The sequence below is a fragment of the Ranitomeya variabilis genome, chromosome 4, assembly GCF_051348905.1.
Source record: "Ranitomeya variabilis isolate aRanVar5 chromosome 4, aRanVar5.hap1, whole genome shotgun sequence".
NCBI classification, from domain to species: Eukaryota; Metazoa; Chordata; class Amphibia; order Anura; family Dendrobatidae; genus Ranitomeya; species Ranitomeya variabilis.
Window position 1 is genome coordinate 688,834,128 of NC_135235.1, and position 15,943 is coordinate 688,850,070.

At 42.5% G+C, this 15,943-nt stretch overlaps 1 protein-coding gene across 1 annotated transcript in view; it reads left to right on the plus strand.

The window, feature by feature from the left end:
- Positions 1 to 15,943, plus strand: part of LOC143767633 (uncharacterized) — a 107,710-nt gene that overhangs the window by 74,065 nt on the left and 17,702 nt on the right. Inside the window, exon 7 of the mRNA XM_077256074.1 lies at positions 552 to 3,946. Coding sequence (XP_077112189.1) covers positions 552 to 2,929 — 2,378 coding nt within the window. The 3' untranslated portion in view covers positions 2,930 to 3,946. The remainder of the gene's footprint in view (positions 1 to 551; positions 3,947 to 15,943) is intronic.

A 15,943-nucleotide genomic window follows, 5' to 3' on the forward strand; every position in this document is an offset into this window, starting at 1 on the left:
CAGGGATGGTCCATTGAGAAACAGAGCTGCTTTATATACAATATGTTCCTTTGCTGTCTTGGCCTCAAATCAAATGCATCAGCTGCTGCTGCTACTACTATGACAAAATTGCAGAAAATCAGATCAGATGTGATCCCTTTAAACTGACTCCATTTTGTTAATTATAAACCTCAATAAATTAATCTATAGGAATAGTGACTATTTTGACTCCACTGGCAGTTTCCAGATATGAGCACGCGCAGTGGATGTTGGAAATTGAAAATTGCAAATATCCCAAGCTAGTACCCAACACATAGTGCCCAGATTGTGCACCAGGAGATACACATGCCGTAAAATAAGTGGTTTCTTCTCCTATAGTAATGCCAAAAGCATGGATGCTTAATGTGGTTTGAGCACAGTCTAGTAAACTCTAAACTGTCATTGTCTTGGTGAATAATTCAATAATTTTGCATAACTTGCCATTTTTACAGACAGTTTAAGTAGAAATGTTCAAAAATATAGAATTCAAGGATATTTTATTCTAAAATAATAATTGGTTTTATTCTTGGCAGATGACCGCACCAGGAGATCAGCAGGACAGCTGACATCTTCAGTGTTTAAATCAGATGATCTTGAGATCCCACAGGATACAATTGAAAGGAATGCCATTACACCAAATATACCATCATCCCTTCGCAGCAAAGATCTGTCTTCTGATCCTTTGGAACAGGTCATATATTCTGATTCATTACCAACTACTAAGGAAAATCAAAGTCACAAAATAAGCATTAAAAAACGAACTACTCCTAAAGCAATGAACACATTTTCATTTTCCGAATATAGAAATTTTTTTCCCCTAGAAAAGTCCTTTCTAAAACAACAAAATCTTCACAAACCAGAGAATGGATTTTCTTGTTCCAAGTGTGGGAGATGTTTTAACCAGAAATCAGATTTTGTCAGTCACCAGAGAATTCACACAGGGAAGAAGCCATTTTCATGTTCAGAATGTGGGAAATGTTTTATTCGGAAAGCGCATCTTGTTAACCACCAAAGAACTCACACAGGAGAGAAGCCTTTTTCCTGTTCAGAATGTGGAAAATGTTTTCTAAATAAATCAGGTCTTATCACACATCATAGATCTCACACAGGGGAAAAGCCTTTTTCCTGTTCAGAATGTGGGAAATGTTTTAACCAGAGATCGAATCTTGTTAGCCACCAGAAAACCCACACAGGGGACAAGCCTTTTTCCTGTTCAGAATGCGGGAAATGTTTTACCAAGAAAGTGAATCTTGATGGCCACCAGAAAACCCACACAGGGGAGAAGCCTTTTTCCTGTTCAGAATGTGGGAAATGTTTTAACCAGAGATCGAATCTTGTTAGCCACCAGAAAACCCACACAGGGGAGAAGCGTTTTTCATGTTCAGAATGTGGGAAATGTTTTAACCAGAAAGTGAATCTTGATAGCCACCAGAAAACCCACACAGGGGAGAAGCCTTTTTCTTGTTCAGAATGCGGGAAATGTTTTAACCACAAATCCTATCTTGTTAGCCACCAGAAAATCCACACAGGGGAGAAGCCTTTTTCCTGTTCAGAATGTGGGAAATGTTTTAACCAGAGATCGAATCTTGTTAGCCACCAGAAAACCCACACAGGGGAGAAGCCTTTTTCATGTTCAGAATGCGGGAAATGTTTTACCAAGAAAGTGAATCTTGATGGCCACCAGAAAACCCACACAGGGGAGAAGCCTTTTTCCTGTTCAGAATGCGGGAAATGTTTTAACCACAAATCCTATCTTGTTAGCCACCAGAAAATCCACACAGGGGAGAAGCCTTTTTCCTGTTCAGAATGTGGGAAATGTTTTAACCAGAGATCGAGTCTTGTTAGCCACCAGAAAACCCACACAGGGGAGAAGCCTTTTTCATGTTCAGAATGTGGGAAATGTTTTAACCAGAAAGTGCATCTTGATGGGCACCAGAAAACCCACACAGGGGAGAAGCCTTTTTCCTGTTCAGAATGCAGGAAATGTTTTAACCACAAAGCCTATCTTGTTAGCCACCAGAAAACCCACACAGGGGAGAAGCCTTTTTCCTGTTCAGAATGTGGGAAATGTTTTAACCAGAGATCGAGTCTTGTTAGCCACCAGAAAACCCACACAGGGGAGAAGCCTTTTTCATGTTCAGAATGTGGGAAATGTTTTAACCAGAAAGTGCATCTTGTTAGCCACCAGAAAACCCACACAGGGGAGAAGCCTTTTTCCTGTTCAGAATGTGGGAAATGTTTTAACCAGAGATCGAGTCTTGTTAGCCACCAGAAAACCCACACAGGGGAGAAGCCTTTTTCATGTTCAGAATGTGGGAAATGTTTTAACCAGAAAGTGCATCTTGTTAGCCACCAGAAAACCCACACAGGGGAGAAGCCTTTTTCCTGTTCAGAATGTGGGAAATGTTTTAACCAGAGATCGAGTCTTGTTAGCCACCAGAAAACCCACACAGGGGAGAAGCCTTTTTCCTGTTCAGAATGTGGGAAATGTTTTAACCAGAGATCGAGTCTTGTTAGCCACCAGAAAACCCACACAGGGGAGAAGCCTTTTTCATGTTCAGAATGTGGGAAATGTTTTAACCAGAAAGTGCATCTTGATAGGCACCAGAAAACCCACACAGGGGAGAAGCCTTTTTCCTGTTCAGAATGTGGGAAATGTTTTAACCAGAAATCGAATCTTGTTAGCCACCAGAAAACCCACACAGGGGAGAAGCCTTTTTCATGTTCAGAATGTGGGAAATGTTTTAACCAGAAAGGGAATCTTGATATCCACCAGAAAACCCACACAGGGTTGAAGCCTTTTTCCTGTTCAGAATGCGGGAAATGTTTTAACCACAAAGCCTACCTTCTTAGCCACCAGAAAACCCACACAGGGGAGAAGTCACAATCACGAGGAAGACTGCTGACTTGACAGATATCTAGTCATTGACACACTCCAGAAAGAGGGTAAACCACTTTAAAATATTAGTATTTCAATAATAAAAAAATATAGATTACTTAACATATGCAGGTTTTAACTAGCAAATAGATACTCTGTATAGTGAGTGACTGAGTTATTCTGAGGATTTTGGCCGATACATCTGTTCTCGGTTTGTCAGAACTATAGGGCTTGTGTCAGAACTGTTAATATGTGGCTATTTGGAGATAGTAAATGGTTCTTAAAGGTCACAGGCTATATGCTTAAGCATTTCAAAATGAGGTAATGTACAAAAAACTAATATGCATATTTCGCAAGTTACTAGTAATCTTCTAATATGGTAAAGGCTATGAACATAGCGGCCGATCATCATATGTGGTTATGAAACAGGAAAAATAGAAACCAATGTAAGTCTATGGGTCACAATAGTATATAAGCCGACCTAACTCTTGTTCAGGAGATCTCTCATACTTTAAGAATCTCCAACCCGGACCACGTCAACTTCAAGACCATATGTAAGAACCACTGAATGCTTGTTTTCTCTTTTATAATCGAATACTTATTTTTGGGTGCTATGAACTTACTTTTCTTCATTTTTGTAATCACTTTTTGAATAAACATTAAACAAGATTTGTTTTATCCACACAATTCAATATTCCTTTCCTTTCTATTTTCACCGTTCTCTTACTTAAAAAAGGTAAGAAAGTGTTATTTTTTTCTAACATTTTGGCAAGCCAGCCAAATCTGATTTTTGTGCTATTTTGTGTGGATTCCTTTCCCTTGCACACGGGGAGGAGAGCTCTGCTAAACACCTGTTGTCAAGGCGCAGAAAATTTCACTATTTCACATCACAAGGATCAGACCGAGCCTACAGACAGTGAGGATTCGTGTCTCCAACCATAAAGAGCTACATGTGTCCCATCCAGACGGAGGTCTGAGGAATCAGTAAAGACACAGAGGACCATCCACTGACGGTTGGATCAATCCAGGAGAGAAAAAGCTATTCCATAGGTGAGAAAATTGATTTTTTCCATGATTATTCTAAGAAAAGTAATATAGAGTTTGTTTGTTCATAGCCATACAGATTCACAATTATGGTCTAGTTTGTATAAACAATGTGAAGCAGAGAATCTTAAAATTGATAAGGGGTGAATCATGGTTTTACTCAGTAAAAAAGTTACAGAGATAGCTTCAAAATGTCATGCACATGGTGCGAGTGTACAATAATTTAGTCTTTGATAAAACTGAAACACAAACACATAAAGCATGTACTATCACACAAGATATTGGTCATACTGACACACAAGGTGACACACAAGAGTCTGACGGGGATTACTTTGATTGCCCAAATTGTTTGATATTGTCAGAACATAATGAACAATTGGAAGATCAAATTGATACTCGAACAGAATTATTGTCCAAATTGCACCAAGATATAAAAAAGGCTTCTATTCTTACAAGATCAAACAAACATGAAGACAATGCCGCCACATCATTTGTGCCAGACACACAAAATCCAGATGTTTCAGTAGAAGATTTACAGGCAGATGAAATTACATGACAGAGCAGCACAAATTAATCTGAAAACACACAATCCGTTAATGAAAATTGTAAAAGACATTCCAAACTTCAAAGGCAAGATGGATGCCTTATATAATGTGGACATTTTTTAATCAAACACCGATAAATTCAATCTTAATGATGGACAAAAAAACAAGATATTCAAACTATGGTTACCCTCACATATGGGAAAAAGATTAGAGACCACACCCAGATTAAATAAGGATCATGAATTGACACATAGTACAAAAGAAGACAAACTTAGACAATATTGTTTATTACAAGCGAAGCCACGCCTACAATTGATGTTCTGAAAAATTTACAAACTAATAATAATGATGAGCCATTTGCATTTTTTGTTAAATTTGAAAAGGCCTATAGGATGGTGATGGATCTTAGGCCTCATCAGGAGCCAACATCCATGATCAGATTTATTTAAAAAAGTTCAAATATTTAGATCCTGCCTCAGAGCAATTGGCGAGTGCTCAGCCATCATTGCTAGAAGCAACAGTTTTTATTGACAGAGTAAGGAGATCCATGAAACAAAATCAGGTCAAGGCTAAAATAGCTGGAGTTCATGAAAAAGAAGACAGTCAGCTGAAACCTAAACTCGTAGTAACATCCAAGAACAGAGATTACATTGATCATAGAGGTAAAAATACTACACAAAGGAGCAATATCCATTGTTATTTTTGTGGTATAAAGTGCCTTGCGAAAGAAAGTATTCGGCTCCCTGGAACTTTTCAACCTTTTCCCACATATCATGCTTCAAACATAAAGATACCAAATGTAAATTTTTGGTGAAGAATCAACAACAAGTGGAACACAATTTTGAAGTTGAACGAAATTTATTGGTTATTTTAAATTTTTGTGCAATTTCAAAAACGGAAAAGTAAGGCGTGCAATATTATTCGGCCCCTTTAAATTAATACTTTGTTGTGCCACCTTTTGCTGCGATTACAGCTGCAAGTCGCTTGGGGTATGACTCTGTCAGTTTTGTAGATTGAGAGACTGAAATTCTTGCCCATTCTTCCTTGGCAAACAGTTCGAGCTCAGCGAGGTTTGATGGAGATCGTTTGTGAACAGCAGTTTTCAGCTCTATCCACAGATTCTCGATTGGATTGAGGTCTGTACTTTGACTTGGCCATTCTAACACTTGGATACGTTTATTTGTGAACCATTCCATTGTAGATTTTGCTTTATGTTTGGGATCATTGTCTTGTTGGAAGACAAATCTCCATAACAGTCTCAGGTCTTTTGCAGACTCCAACAGGTTTTCTTCAAGAATGGTCCTGTATTTGGCTCCATCCATCTTCCCATAAATTTTAACCATCTTCCCTGTCCCTGCTGAAGAAAAGCAGGCCCAAACCATGATGCTGCAAAGAAAGAAGCGTGTGCACTACTGGTAGGATGGTGCTAAGGTAGGCTCCCACACCTTATTGCAATAACGAAAAAAACCTAGCACTCAACTTGATGCTTATGTGAGATATTTATTGTAGTACCCAACAAAAGTGTTGGGTACTACAATAAATATCTCACATAAGCATCAAGTTGAGTGCTAGGTTTTTTTCGTTATTTCAAACCATGATGCTGCCACCACCATGTTTCACAGTGGGGATGGTGTGTTCAGAGTGATGAGCTGTGTTGCCTTTACGCCAAACATATCAATTGGCATTGTTGCCAAAAGTTTGATTTTGCTTTCATCTGACCAGAGCACCTTCTTCCACATGTTTGGTGTGTCTCCCAGGTGGCTTGTTGCAAACTTTAAATGACAACTTTTTATGGATATCTTTGAGAAATGTCTTTCTTCTTGCCACTCTTCCATAAAGGCCAAATTTGTGCAGTGTACAACTGATTGTTGTCCTATGGACAGACTGTCCCACCTCAGCTGTAGATCTCTGCAGTTCATCCAGAGTGATCATGAGCCTCTTGGCTGCATCTCTGATCAGTCTTCTCCTTGTTTGAGATGAAAGTTTAGAGGGACGGCCGGGTCTTGGTAGATTTGCAGTGGTAGGATACTCCTTCCATTTCAATATGATCGCTTGCACAGTGCTCCTTGGGATGTTTAAAGTTTTGGAAATCCGAATCCAGCTTAAAACTTCTCCACAACAGTATCACGGACCTGCCTGTTGTGTTCCTTGGTCTTCGTGATGCTCTCTGTACTTCAAACAGAAGCCTGAGACTATCACAGAGCAGGTGCATTTATACAGAGACTTGATTACACACAGGTGAATTATATTTATCATCATTAGGCATTTAGGACAACATTGGATCATTCAGAGATCCACAATGAACTTCTGGAGTGAGTTTGCTGCACATAAAGTAAAGGGGACGAATATTATTGCACGCCTCACTTTTCAGGTTTTGAATTTCCACAAAAATTTAAAATAACCAATATATTTTGTTCAACTTCACAATTGTGTTCCACTTGTTGTTGATTCTTCACCAAAAATGTACATTTGGTATCTTTATGTTTTGAAGCATGATATGAGGGAAAAGGTTGAAAAGTTCCAGGGAGCCAAATACTTTTGCAAGGCACTGTACCTGGACACTTAAAATGGCAGTGCAGAAAATTCTTGAGAGCAGAATCAGTGACAGGTACGCAAGGAACAGGTAAGCTTGGAAGGGAAAATGGACTCATGCGAAAATCATCCAATAAACCTTCCGCACCTCCATTACATTCTTCTGCACCCACTCACACTGTCAAGAGACAAACGCAGTCGCCGTATGCACCATTAATCAAACAGATTAGAGAGATGACAGTGAAGGAGACTGAATCCAGGGACAGAATTCCAAGAGCTTTTAAAAAGGACATTGGTCTGCTCCCATCTCCTCCATCTTTCTGACAATCACAGTCTACTCCTATACCCCATTCATTGGAATTTGTTGTTAGGGCTGGCGGAACGCACCAAATAACATAAAGTTAGAAATAAGGTATGTTCACAGCCCGGGGTCCACCATGCAGAGATGTTACCTGCTGCCCGGTAATGGCGGACACTATATGGCGGTATAATAAACGAACACACGCTGGTTAACGTCACCCGGTGTGTTCAGAGGCGGACTCTGTTGCTTCACAGAGCCGCAATACCGTGGAATGTGAATGCCGTAGCCTGTTGAAACTCACAGAGCTAGGCAGAGTGAGCGCTGGTGTACGGTCACAGGACTCAGCCCCTAAGACGTGGGGTAAGAGTCCATCTAGACCCACCAAGCGCATGGCGCCACAACTGCGATGCCTGCTGAACCCTGTCTAATGATTTAGCTTACTGAGTGCGTGCAGCGTCGCACTGGCGAACGCCACTAACCACCCTAACTAGGTAGGAAAGTTAACTACCGTATTTTCCGGCGTATAAGACGACTGGGCGTATAAGACGACCCCCCAACTTTACCAGTTAAAAAATAAAATCTTCTTAAAAGTCGGGGGTCTTCTTATACACCCTATGTCGTCTTATAGGGCCGGTGAATATGTGCCTTTTGGGGGGGGGGGAGTGATCCTGATGAGGACGAGGGGGCGTCTCACAGGAAAGTGAGTATCCCCCATTACCTTATCATAGCGCTGCAGCGTGGGGTCTCTGTGCTGGGAGCGGCGGCTGCTGTGCTGTGCTGTGCTGTGCTGTGGCGGCTCCTCTTCTGCAGTGTGGGGCCTCTGGTGCTGTGGGGCGGTGGCGGCGGCGTATCTTCATACAGTCGGGGCTCCTCCGGCATCTCAAAGACTGGAAGCCCCGCCGGCAACTCCATGGGTACAATGCGGTCAGGTGGCCTCCGGGAAAATGGCCGCTGCTCAGATTCAGATCTCGTCCCGAGATCTCGGGAGACGAGATCTGAATCTGAGCAGTGGCCATTTTCCCGGAGGCAGCTCAATAGGTGCGATGCGGTGGCCCGGCCGCTGGGGGCTGCGCATGCTCAGATTCAGATCTCAACGAGATCTGAATCTAAGCAGCGGCCATTTTCCCGGAGGCCAGCGCATTGTACCGATGGAGTTGCCGGCGGGGCTTCCAGGCTGAGATGCCGGAGGAGCCCCGACTGCATGAAGATACGCCGCCGCCGCCACCGCCCCACAGCACCAGAGGCCCCACACTGCAGAAGAGGAGCCGCCACAGCACAGCAGCCGCCGCCGCTCCCAGCACAGAGACCCCACGCTGCAGCGCTATGATAAGGTAATGGGGGATACTCACTTTTCTGTGAGACGCCCCCTCGTCGTCATCAGGATCACTCCCCCCCCCCACCCACCATATACACCCGGCGTACAAGGCGATTCCCGGCGTACAAGACGACCCCCGACTTTTAAGAAGATTTTCAGGGGTTAAAAAGTCGTCTTGTACGCCGGAAAATACGGTAGCTGCGCACGGCGTCACACTGGTGAACGCAGATAAAATAGTGAATCATGCTCGGTGCTGGTATGCACTTAACTGGCGCTATTTCAGCTCCAATCACCCACACTCAGACAACAACGCTAGGGAAGGGGATCAATTAGGAGCTTTCACCAGAACATACATGCATCCATACACACCATGATTTGAGGTTATATAGCATATGGCCGAGCGGCCATGCAAACCTTTTATAGTCGCAGCCTTTCGGGACCTTCCTAGTGGCCCAATCAGAGCTGCTTGAGAACCTGGACTTGTGACCTCCGACCACCCAATGAGGGGTCATCTCCCGGGCATGCCCAGTAGGCAAAAAGCAGGACTTAGTCCCAGGAGCGTCTGCTCGCCGCTGACTGATGCTAGTTACAATAGATGGACCTGGGAGCAGTAACCAGATGCACAGAATCAGCCTGAGCAAGACGCTGGGACCGACATCTCTGCTGAGCAGGCTCCTCTGCAGCTGAGGAAGAATGGGAGATCGCAGAAGACATGGTTCGAGATTCCCCCTGTGCAGCTGCAGGAACTCTACGTCTAACATTACCCACCTCGTAGGGCCCCCCTCCTTGGGCCTCGATATGCTCAAAGGCTGCAATGAGCTGAGGAGCCAGAATGTGCTCAATAGGTTCCCAGGTATTGTCCTCTGGGCCATGACCCTTTCAGTCCACCAGATAGTATTTTTTGCCACATACCACCTTGCACCCAACAATAGCGTTCACCTCATAATTGTCCATGAACGAGCCCGATGTCCCGGCAGATTAATCAGAAAACCGGGATATGTGAACCGGTTTTAGTGCTGCCGTCACACTAGCAGTATTTGGTCAGTATTTTACATCAGTATTTGTAAGCCAAAACCAGGAGTGGGTGATAAATGCAGAAGTGGTGCATATGTTTCTATTATACTTTTCCTCTAATTGTTCCACTTCTGGTTTTGGCTTACAAATACTGATGTAAAATACTGACCAAATACTGCTAGTGTGATGGCAGCTTAAGAGGGACACATGAAAAGTATCAGTGATACCAAGGCATGGAGGATGGCCAAGACGATAGACCACAGGGTTGACCTGTTCCAGGGTCTTAACCCCTTAGTGACAGAGCCAATTTGCAGCTTTATGACCAGACCAATTTTTACAATTCTGACCTCTGTCACTTTATGAGGTTATAACTCTGGAACGCTTTAACGGATCCCACTGATTCTGAGATTTTTTTTGTGACATATTGTACTTCATGACAGTGGTAAAATTTCTTCGATATTACTTGTGTTTATTTATGAAAAAAATGGAAATATGGTGAACATTTTTTAAATTTTTTTAAATTTTTGCAGTTTGTCACACAAAATAGTTAATAAATAACATTTCACACATGTCTACTTTACATCAGCACAATTTTGGAAACAAATTTTTTTTTGTTAGGAAGTTAAGGGTTAACAGTTGACCAGTGATTTCTCAACAAAATTTACAAAGCCATTTTATTTAGGGACCATCTCACATTTAAAGTCACTTTGAGGGGTGAACATGACAGAAAATACTCAAAATTGACACCATTCGAAAAACTACACCCCTCAAGGTGCTCAAAACCACATTCAAGAAGTTTATTAACCCTTTACATGCTTCACAGGAACTGAAGCAATGTGGAAGGAAAAAATTAACATTTATCTTTTTTTACAAACATTTTATTTCAGAACCAATTTTAATTATTTTCACAAGTGTAAAAAGAGCAAATGAACCACAAAATTTGTTGTGCAATTTCTCCTGAATACGCCGATACCCTATATGTGGGGGTAAACCACTGTTTGGGCGCATGGCAGAGCTTAGAAGAGAAAGAGTGCCGTTTGACTTTTTCAGAATTGGCTAAAATTGAGATCGGACGCCATGTTGTGTTTAGAGAGCCCCTGATGTGCCTAAACAGTGGAAATCCCCCACACGTTACACCATTTTGGAAACTATACCCCTTAAGGAAATTATCTAGCTGTGTGGTGTGCACTTTGAACTCCCAAGTGCTTGACAGAAGTTTATAACGTAGAGCCGTAAAAATAAAAAATCATTTTTTCCACAAAAATTATATTTTGGCCCCCAATTTTATTTTCCCAAGGGTAACAGGGGAAACTGGACCTCAAAAGTTGTTCTCCAATTTGTCCTGAGTACACTGAAGCCCCATACGTGGAGGTAAACCACTGTTTGGGCGCACGGCAGAGCTCAGAAGGGAGGGAGCATCATTTGACTTTTTCAATGCAAAATTGGCTGTAATCAACAACGGAAACCCCTGAATTCTACCTCAAACCCTAACTCCAACACACCCCTAATCCTAATCTGAACCCTAACCCCAACACACCCCTAACACTAATCCCAGCACTAACCATAATCACAACCCTAACCCCAACACACCCCTAACCTTAACCCCTTTCTGACTATCGCAGCTGACATCCGACACTATGTGCCAGGAGCGGTCACGGACCGCCCCCGGCACGTTAACCCCCAGCACACTGCGATCAAACATGATCGCAGGGTTCCGACGGTATAGGGAAGCATCACGCAGGGAGGGGGCTCCCTGCGTGCTTCCCTGAGACCCTCGGAGCAACGCGATGTAATCGCGTTGCTGCGAGGGTCTCTTACCTCCTATCCCTCCAGGCCCCAGATCCAAAATGGCCACGGGGCTGCATCCGGGTCCTGCAGGGACTACTTCCGGGTCCAGAGCAGGCGCTCTGGAGCGCTGCAGCGCTGTAAGTCAGATCGCTGATCTGACAGAATGCTGTGCAAACTGTCATATCAGCGATCTGTGATGTCCCCCCCTGGAAAAAGTAAAAAAGTTTAAAAAAAATTCCACATGTGTAAAAAAAATAATAATAAAAAAAAAAATTCCTAAATAAAGAAAAAAAAAATATTATTCCCATAAATACATTTCTTTATCTAATAAAAAAAAAAAAAAAACAATAAAAGTACACACATTTAGTATCGCCGCGTCCGTAACGACCCAACCTATAAAACTGTCCCACTAGTTAACCCCTTCAGTGAACACCGTAAGAAAAAAAAAAAAGAGGCAAAAAACAACGCTTTATTATCATACCGCCGAACAAAAAGTGGAATAACACGCGATCAAAAAGACGGATATAAATAACTATGGTACCGCTGAAAACGTCATCTTGTCCTGCAAAAAACGAGCCGCCATACAGCATCATAAGCAAAAAAATAAAAAAGTTATAGTCCTTAGAATAAAGCGATGCCAAAATAATTATTTTTTCTATAAAATAGCTTTTATCGTATAAAAGCGCCAAAACATAAAAAAGATATAAATATCTCATTATCATTATTATTATTATTATCATTATCATTAGCGCTGTAATCGTACTGACCCAAAGAATAAAACTGCTTTATCAATTTTACCAAACGTGGAACGGTATAAACGCCTCCCCCAAAAGAAATTAATGAATAGCTGGTTTTTGGTCATTCTGCCTCACAAAAATCGGAATAAAAAGCGATCAAAAACTGTCACGTGTCCGAAAATGTTACCAATAAAAACGTCAACTCGTCCCGCAAAAAACAAGACCTCACATGACTCTGTGGACTAAAATATGGAAAAATTATAGGTCTCAAAATGTGGAGACGCAAAAACCTTTTTGCTATAAAAAGCGTCTTTTAGTGTGTGACAGCTGCCAATCATAAAAATCCGCTATAAAAAACGCTATAAAAGTAAATCAAACCCCCCTTCATCACCCCCTTAGTTAGGGAAAAATTAAAGGACATTGGTCTGCTCCCATCTCCTCTATCTTTCTGACAATCACAGTCTACTCCTATACCCCATTAATTGGAATTTGTTAGGGCTGGCGGAACGCACCAAATAACAAAGTTAGAAATAAGGTGTGTTCGCAGCCCGGGGTCCACCATGCAGAGATGTTACCTGCTGCCCGGTAATGGCGGACACTATATGGCGGTATAATAAACGAACACACGCTGGTTAACGTCACCCGGTGTGTTCAGAGGCGGACTCTGTTGCTTCACAGAGCCGCAATACCGTGGAATGTGAATGCCGTAGCCTGTTGAAACTCACAGAGCTAGGCAGAGTGAGCGCTGGTGTACGGTCACAAGACTCAGCCCCTAAGACGTGGGGTAATAGTCCATCTAGACCCACCAAGCGCATGGCGCCACAACTGCGATGCCTGCTGAACCCTGTCTAATGATTTAGCTTACTGAGTGCGTGCAGCGTTGCACTGGCAAACGCCACTAACCACCCTAACTAGGTAGGAAAGTTAACTAGCTGCGCACGGCATCACACTGGTGAACGCAGATAAAATAGTGAATCATGCTCGGTGCTGGTATGCACTTAACTGGCGCTATTTCAGCTCCAATCACCCACACTCAGACAACAACGCTAGGGAAGGGGATCAATTAGGAGCTTTCGCCAGAACATACATGCATCCATACACACCATGATTTGAGGTTTTATAGCATATGGCCGAGCGGCCATGCAAACCTTTTATAGTCGCAGCCTTTCGGGACCTTCCTAGTGGCCCAATCAGAGCTGCTTGAGAACCTGGACTTGTTACCTCCGACCACCCAATGAGTGGTCATCTCCCGGGCATGCCCAGTAGGCAAAAAGCAGGACTTAGTCCCAGGAGCGTCTGCTCGCCGCTGACTGATGCTGGTTACAATAGATGGACCTGGGAGCAGTAACCAGATGCACAGCATCAGCCTGAGCAAGACGCTGGGACCGACATCTCTGCTGAGCAGGCTCCTCTGCAGCTGAGGAAGAATGGGAGATCGCAGAAGACATGGTTCGAGATTCCCCCTGTGCAGCTGCAGGAACTCGACGCCTAACATTACCCACCTCATAGGGCCCCCCTCCTTGGGCCTCGATATGCTCAAAGGCTGCAATGAGCTGAGGAGCCAGAATGTGCTCAATAGGTTCCCAGGTATTGTCCTCTGGGCCATGACCCTTCCAGTCCACCAGATAGTATTTTTTGCCACATACCGCCTTGCACCCAACAATAGCGTTCACCTCATAATTGTCCATGAACGAGCCCGATGTCCCGGCAGATTAATCAGAAAACCGGGACATGTGAACCGGTTTTAGTGCTGCCTTCACACTAGCAGTATTTGGTCAGTATTTTACATCAGTATTTGTAAGCCAAAACCAGGAGTGGGTGATAAATGCAGAAGTGGTGCATATGTTTCTAGTATACTTTTCCTCTAATTGTTCCACTTCTGGTTTTGGCTTACAAATACTGATGTAAAATACTGACCAAATACTGCTAGTGTGATGGCAGCTTAAGAGGGACACATGAAAAGTATCAGTGATACCAAGGCATGGAGGATGGCCAAGACGATAGACCACAGGGTTGACCTGTTCCAGGGTCTTAACCCCTTAGTGACAGAGCCAATTTGCAGCTTTATGACCAGACCAATTTTTACAATTCTGACCTCTGTCACTTTATGAGGTTATAACTCTGGAACGCTTTAACGGATCCCACTGATTCTGAGATTTTTTTTTTGTGACATATTGTACTTCATGACAGTGGTAAAATTTCTTCGATATTACTTGTGTTTATTTATGAAAAAAATGGAAATATGGCGAACATTTTTTAATTTTTTTTAAAATGTTTGCAGTTTGTCACACAAAATAGTTAATAAATAACATTTCACACATGTCTACTTTACATCAGCACAATTTTGGAAACAAATTTTTTTTTGTTAGGAAGTTATAAGGGTTAACAGTTGACCAGTGATTTTTCATTTTTACAACAAAATTTACAAAGCCATTTTTTTAGGGACCATTTCACATTTAAAGTCACTTTGAGGGGTGAACATGACAGAAAATACTCAAAATTGACACCATTCGAAAACCTACACCCCTCAAGGTGCTCAAAACCATATTCAAGAAGTTTATTAACCCTTTACGTGCTTCACAGGAACTGAAGCAATGTGGAAGGAAAAAATTAACATTTAACTTTTTTTACAAACATTTTATTTCAGAACCAATTTTTATTATTTTCACAAGTGTAAAAAGAGCAAATGAACCACAAAATTTGTTGGTTGTGCAATTTCTCCTGAATACGCCAATACCCCATATGTGGGAGTAAACCACTGTTTGGGCGCATGGCAGAGCTTAGAAGAGAAAGAGTGCCGTTTGACTTTTTCAGAATTGGCTAAAATTGAGATCGGACGCCATGTTGTTTAGAGAGCCCCTGATGTGCCTAAACAGTGAAAATCCCCCACACATTACATTATTATGGAAACTATACCCCTTAAGGAAATTATCTAGCTGTGTGGTGTGCACTTTGAACTCCCAAGTGCTTGACAGAAGTTTATAACGTAGAGCCATGAAAATAAAAAATCATATTTTTTCCACAAAAATGATATTTTAGCCCCCAATTTTATTTTTCCAAGGGTAACAGGAGAAACTGGACCTCAAAAGTTGTTCTCCAATTTGTCCTGAGTACACTGAAGCCCCATACGTGGGGGTAAACCACTGTTTGGGTGCACGGCAGAGCTCAGAAGGGAGGGAGCATCATTTGACTTTTTCAATGCAAAATTGGCTGTAATCAATGGTGGAGGCATGTTGTGTTTGGAGACCCCCTGATGTACCTAAACAACGGAAACCCCCCAATTCTACCTCAAACCCTAACTCCAACACACCCCTAATCCTAATCTGAACCCTAACCCCAACACACCCCTAACACTAATCCCAACACTAACTGTTACAGAACCCCCCAGCACCAAGAATATGTTATGCAGTATATGTATGTATAATAGGTTCCATGTGAAATGCATCAGTCCACAGGCTGCGCCCCTGGACAAGATATTCTCCTTCTGACCTCCCCCACCTTTGTAATTCCCACAGTAAATATCAGCAGGCTCCGGCCACCTAGCGGCTATTGTAATGTATGTATGGCCTGCTGTTTTTCTATTGGCCTGCCCTCTGTATCTGTGTTATATATTCTGTGTGCTGTGAATTAAGTGTTGTTAGACTGGGAATACGTGGAGAAGCAGTGAGATTTTATATGCACCCATGTAACCAAGGAATTCCAGCCAGTGTCCTTCATTCAGAATCCAGCCAAGGCAGAGTGGACCTCCTGAAACACGGGGTGGTACCTAAA